The 6000-nt window shown below is 41.0% G+C and overlaps 3 protein-coding genes across 3 annotated transcripts in view; 2 read left to right on the top strand and 1 right to left on the bottom strand.

Annotated features, from left to right (window-relative positions):
- The window catches only part of LOC311295271 (NACHT, LRR and PYD domains-containing protein 12-like), a 60918-nt gene that overhangs the window by 5632 nt on the left and 49286 nt on the right, over window positions 1–6000 (bottom strand). The gene's annotated exons all lie outside the window — the stretch shown is intronic.
- Window positions 1–6000, top strand: part of LOC311295206 (protein NLRC3-like) — a 129382-nt gene that overhangs the window by 101845 nt on the left and 21537 nt on the right. The window lies entirely within an intron of this gene.
- Window positions 712–3062, top strand: LOC311296287 (E3 SUMO-protein ligase ZBED1-like). Its single transcript, XM_084417991.1, has 3 exons — window positions 712–1782; window positions 1898–2045; window positions 2199–3062. The coding sequence occupies exons 1-3, from the start codon at window positions 1709–1711 to the stop codon at window positions 2610–2612; spliced, it is 636 nt and encodes a 211-aa protein (XP_084274117.1). The 5' UTR covers window positions 712–1708; the 3' UTR covers window positions 2613–3062.

Raw genomic sequence — 6000 nt, 5'->3', positions numbered from 1 at the left:
GGCTTTGTTAATGTTTCTTGTCCCCTCACAATGACAGTAAACTTATTACATTACATGAGTCACGTTACATAGGCCTATTTTCAGTTCAAAATGGTGAAATTCGACAAAAGTATATTCGTTTGCCTGATTATTTTTGTCATTCGTTTAACATTTATGACCTAAAAAAACTGTAAAATGTGAAATGTTTAGTTTAGCTACTTACATCTTATCTCGCACTCGATAAACTGAAGCGTCAGTCGCTCTGCTCAAATTCGCGCTCAGCAGCTTCTGTGAACATAAGTCCCGCCTACTTTGATTTGATTGGTCATCTCAAATATTCTGACAAGCAGTGACAGACCAATGAGGCTTATATGAACACACACACACACACACACACAAACCCTGTCCTCTGTTTCTGACGTGCACTCTGCTCCGCTCGGCGACACTGCGGATTAAAGATGAAGAATGCGCTGAATCTGATTATATAACCAGACTGAAGCGAACACTATTTCAGAAAACACAATAGCCCTGGGACGTCAGGCTAGCGATTTTGCGAGCCCTGGGACACATTTGTTGTGTCCAACAACAAATGTTGAGGTACCATCGTAGTTTCTTGCGCGTGTGAATGTCATGGCAACGTACAACACAAAGAAATACAGGAAACACTTAACGTAACACGTAAATGCGCATAACTAACGTCAATCAAGCAAGCTAGTATGCACAGCACAGGCTATGAAGTTTTAGCGAAATAACACATTAGCGGACCGTAGTGAATGTGGAATTTTTTCCAGAAAACTTCTTGCACAAAATAAATTCAAGCACTTTCAAGGACCCGTCTCTATGTATGGTTATTTTCAAACACTTTCCAGGGCCTTGAATTTTTTTTGCAGATTCACAAACTTTCAAGGATTTCAAGGACCCGTGGGAACCCTGTGTAACAGATAACGCAGCTAGCATGCTACGAGCAGTTGGACTGACAGAGACATTGCACATTGGCTGTTTTGCACATGTCCTAAACTTGGCATCACAGGCTGCTCTCAAGATGCCTGCAGTATCAAGGCTTCTAGGCAGACTGAGGCGGATCTCCGCATTTTCCCACCGGAGCACCATAGCCAGCCACGAAAGCCAGAAACTGCTGGACCTGCCACAGCACAAGTTAGTGACCGATGTACCAACGCGTTGGAATAGTGCATTTGAAATGGTGGAAAGATGTCTAGAACAGCAAGCTGCTATCTCTGCTGCACTACTTGCCCCTGAGATACGAAAACAAGAGAAAGATCTGAGCTCCCTTACAGAGGCAGACATAACAGCAGCAGAGGCTGTTGCACTGGCTCTGAAGCCAATGAAGAAAGCCACCTTAAGGCCTCATTATACTTCTGCGTCTGACCTACGCCGGAGCCTATACGCCGTAGGCAACGTGTTGGTTTTAATTTATACTTCTGTGTCGTTGTCCGCGTTGACGCGTACCTAGGGAGCATGTGAAACCCCGAGGGAGGGGTTCTGGCAGACCAATCACAGCGCTTGTGTCCGCGTAGAATTGACGCGTTGTTACATTTTTGGAGAGGTGCACGTCAGGGTACGCCGTAGGGTACGCGCGCTACACACAGCCTACGACGTAGCTACGGCGGCAGTTCGACGCAGAAGCATAAAACAGGCTTTAGTCATATCTCAAGAAGGAACCCCAACTCTCTCTGTCATCGCCCCTCTGAGAGCAAGACTTCTGGAAGAGATGCATCCGGCCCCGACTGATCCTGTGATGGTGAAGGAGATGAAATCTGCTGTGCATCAGGATCTCCAGAAAAGGTATTTATTATCATTATGACACTTTATTCTAAGACAGTTGTTTTGCATTATACTAATTTCATAATGATAATTTTTATATTTAGTTGTAATAGAAATGTATTATATTTATTTTAAGGTACACAGGCATAAAGGAACAACTCTACTTCGCTTCTGCCCTGGACCCACGCTTTAAGGCCCTGCCTTTATCGACTGATGATGAGCGTGAGGAAGTCTTCACCCAACTCACTGATAACACTAAGACACTGGCAACTGGAAAAAGCTCAGTAAGTACTGTATAGTGTGAATAAAAACATCATGTATTTTTATTATTAATGATACACTGCAATTATGAATTTAAACCTAACTATATTGTTATATACACTATTTCGAAAAGGGTGATAACTATTTACAATACAATTCCTTTGCTTTCTCAACAGAGTGGACCAATAAATGCAGAGGCCAATGAAGCAGAACCAGCTGAGGACTCTGGACCCCCATCCAAGAAGCAAAGAGACTCTTGTGCATTGGCAGATCTCCTTGGGCAGACATATACTCCAGAAGCAGACTCCATAAAAACAAGAGATGATGCAGTAGATGAGGTGATGAAGTACAAAGAGGTAAAACCAGTACCACTCAGCACTAATCCACTCAGCTGGTGGAAGGAACATGAGGTGGAATTCCCTCTTTTGTCATGCCAAGCTAAGCGATACCTCTGTATTCCTGGTAGTCGTGTACCAGCTGAGAGAGTCTTCTCAACAGCTGGTGACATTGTCACAGCCCAGAGAAGTGCACTGACGCCTGAGCATGTAGACCAGCTGCTTTTCTTGAACAAAAACCTGCATGTGCACTAGTTTGATAACAAATGCTTCAGAGTTAACATGTTATTGTACTAAAATGTTATGAGTTATATGATGGAAATGTCTGTAATGTCCTACATATAGGCACAGTAAATAAGCCAAAGGTTCTCTGATCAGCTGTTCAGTGTTATTTATTGTGTTGGCAAAATAGCACTTTGTAATGTTATAATATCTATGGTTGCACTTTTTTTTATGAGTATGCACATTTTGTGCTTCTGTTTACATTTCTTTTATAACCTGAATGTATAGGAAGAAAGAAATATACTTTCTACTACTTACAGTTACATGCACTTTAGAGGTGTTAATAAAGCACCTGTTTGTTACAGTTGTGGTTTGTATTCAACACATGTACAATATTGTACAGTTTGTTCTGCTAAATAAACCATGACAGGAAACTGGGGTCAATTTGTTCTTAAACATTGGTAATACTGCACACATTATTTAAAAATATACTCAGGTACTTAATTACTTGTGTATTTACTTATTATTGAATCGATATCGAAGCTAATAAATCAATATCGAATCGAATTGTGAAATTCCTAACAATATTTTATAAAATATAAATATAAAATAATAAGCTTAAATAATGTATAATTACGACACGTAAAGTTTTAAATGTACTTTTTACACACGAGAAGCGTGTTCAACATGGATGCTCAAGCGTTTGCCATGGTAACGAACAACACCTGCTTGTAAAGGCGAATGAATATATCCTGTATCTGAGACTAATACTGATACTTTGAATCACTAAATATTGAGAATGACTGAGAATGTTGATGATGCAAAAGACAAGCGCGCTCACGCTGTGAGATATGAATATGAAAGGCTGCGGCATCTCAGTAAAATAATAAAGCTCTTCTTCTTCTCTCTCTTCATTAAAGCTCCACTGAAGGGTTGCCAGATATATATACAGTACAGGCAAAAAAAAAGAAAAATTACTATTTTTAATGTTTTTGAAAGAAGTTTCTTCTGCTCATCAAGCCTGCATTTATTTGATCAAAAATACAGAAGAAAAATGTAATATTGTGATATATTACAATTTAAAATAATTCAAATCAGTTTTCAATTTATTATACTTTAAATTATCATTTATTTCTGTGACGCAAAGCTGAATTTGCAGCATCATTACTCCAGTCTATCACATGATCCTTTAGAAATCACTCTATAATATGATGATTCATTATCAAAGTTGGAAACAGTTCAAGTGTTCAAGAAGTGTCTTCTTATTGCAATAATGCCACATACATTTGCAATAATGCCACATAAGTTGCCACTAAAAGAAAATACTTGATTGCAATTACATATTTATTTCAATAATCCAAATGTATAAAATGATTAATGATTAAGTTTAATTTTTAATGATAATACAAGAGTCCTAAACCACATACAGGGACAAAAGCATGACAGACTCGAGCAATGACGCCTTCAACGTGCGATTTCGAGAACACTATAGGGAACGAGCACGTTCTTTTCGCTTGTTTGGACACTTTACACACGTTTGCACTGCCTGTTTGGTTTACCTGTTTACACGTTCATAACGTACGTTTTGTCCTACTCAAAACACACGTTTTCGTTTTTGTTACGATAAACACGCGTCAAAAACGTGCGTTTTTGGTGACCCCAAAGCGCACGTCGAGAATGTGCGTTTTAAATAGCAGATCACACGTCAAGGACCACAAAGTGCACATTAAGAACGCATGCGTTTATGGCAAATCACGCGTATGGCTGTCGAAACGCATGCTTTTGACGTGTCAGTGTGCAATCAGACACCTGACCAGGCGTTTATGAATACTTTGGCTTGCCATAGTCTACGGCTCAAGCACGCTCGTAACTGTGCACTCAGACAAAGACGAGACAAAAACGAGAGTGTCAGAGCTCTGTCACAAAACCAATAATTAAACTAGACAGAAGTGACAGAACCCTGACACTTTGTTGTTTATGGGATAATTCTCGAGTTTCAGTCAGAATTCAGCCAGAGAAAGCGCGCACTTCGGTTCAGCGATGACTAATCTGAACGCCACTGATTGGCCATTACACTCAAACTCAACAGAAACGTGTGCGATTGGTTATAACATACATGATTAAAAATGCTTTGTCACAGTTTTTAATAAATGTGATAAGTGATACTGTCTGAAGGCAAATGCTTGGATGGGTGAAAAAAGAAGAAGAAAAGTCTGAAAATTGCTTTCCAAAACAACAATTGTGGATGTTCATGCGTTTATGTCTAGGATTGTTGTTGATCTTTAACATTATAGTATCAGGGTGATCAGTGTAAGATGTTAACTTCATGTGCGAGGGAATGTATTATCGCGAGAGTTTACGAGAATGTATTATCGCGAGAGTGGGCGAGACTTGTTGTGCTTCCTGGGGGTTTTTGCGGGGAAATAGAGAGTGTGGAGTAATAAAAAAACTTTCTGTGGAACTACGTAGTGTCTTTGGCTATTTTCAATGGTAGCAGAGGATGGTTTCCAACTACAGAGTACCGCCTAAGCTTGACGAAGCCCGACCATACGAGTGCTGGAAAAATGAAGTTAGTATTTGGAGACTTGTTACGGACTTAGAAAAGAAGAAGCAGGCACTCGCGGTGGTGCTGGGGCTCGAGGGGCGAGCCAGAGAGACCGCTTTGGAAATACCCGCGAACGATCTAAACAAAGATGACGGTATGGAAACCTTGCTAGCTAAGCTGGACGCGGTATTCTTGAGAGAAGAAAAAGACCACGCTTATGAAGCATACTCTCATTTCGACTCGATTTCCAAAGACAGTGCGGTGTCCATAACGGACTACATAATAGACTTTGAGCAGAGATACAACCGCATGAAGAAGTACAACATGACCCTGCCTGACGCTGTGTTAGCGTTTAAACTCCTGGACACGGCTTGTCTCGAGGAGAAGAGTAGGCAGCTAGCACTTACAGCGTGCATGGATTTGACATTCGCATCCATGAAGTCAGCGTTGAAGCGGATTTTCGGAGGAAAAACCAGTGGAGCAAGCGGCGGCAGCGAGACTCAAGATGCGGCGTTTTTCACGGAGCAGAGGTCACGGGACAAATTCAGACGGAACAATGGCCCGTCGCAGAGCAGACAGCGGCAGCCACAGCAAGGTACAAACCCACTCGACAAATATGGTAAGAGAACAAAATGCGTCATTTGTCAGAGCACGTACCATTGGGCCAAAGACTGTCCTCACCGGAGAAATGAAGTAAAGCTAGCAGAAGATGAAAATGTGGAAGAGTGTAACATTACATTGTTTACAAAAGTCATGACGGACTCTGAGATCTTCCTAACTGAATCACTGGGATCAGCTATCATTGACACTGCATGCACACGTACTGTTTGTGGTGAGAAGTGGCTGGATAGTTACATGAAAGACCTGAGCCAAAGT

The sequence above is a fragment of the Rutilus rutilus genome, assembly GCF_951802725.1.
Source record: "Rutilus rutilus genome assembly, chromosome: 1".
NCBI lineage: Eukaryota > Metazoa > Chordata > Actinopteri > Cypriniformes > Leuciscidae > Rutilus > Rutilus rutilus.
The sequence above is the reverse complement of the archived record's forward strand: the minus strand, read 5'-3'. Positions and strand labels throughout refer to the sequence as shown.

What these genes read in the sequence shown, in the direction of transcription:
- LOC311296287 (XM_084417991.1), top strand. Translation starts at nt 1,709, where the DNA reads ATGCATCCGGCCCCGACTGATCCTGTGATGGTGAAGGAGATGAAATCT. An exon ending in CATCAGGATCTCCAGAAAAG is followed by an intron (nt 1,783 to 1,897) that starts GTATTTATTATC and finishes ATTTATTTTAAG; the next exon opens with GTACACAGGCATAAAGGAAC. An exon ending in TGGCAACTGGAAAAAGCTCA is followed by an intron (nt 2,046 to 2,198) that starts GTAAGTACTGTA and finishes CTTTCTCAACAG; the next exon opens with AGTGGACCAATAAATGCAGA.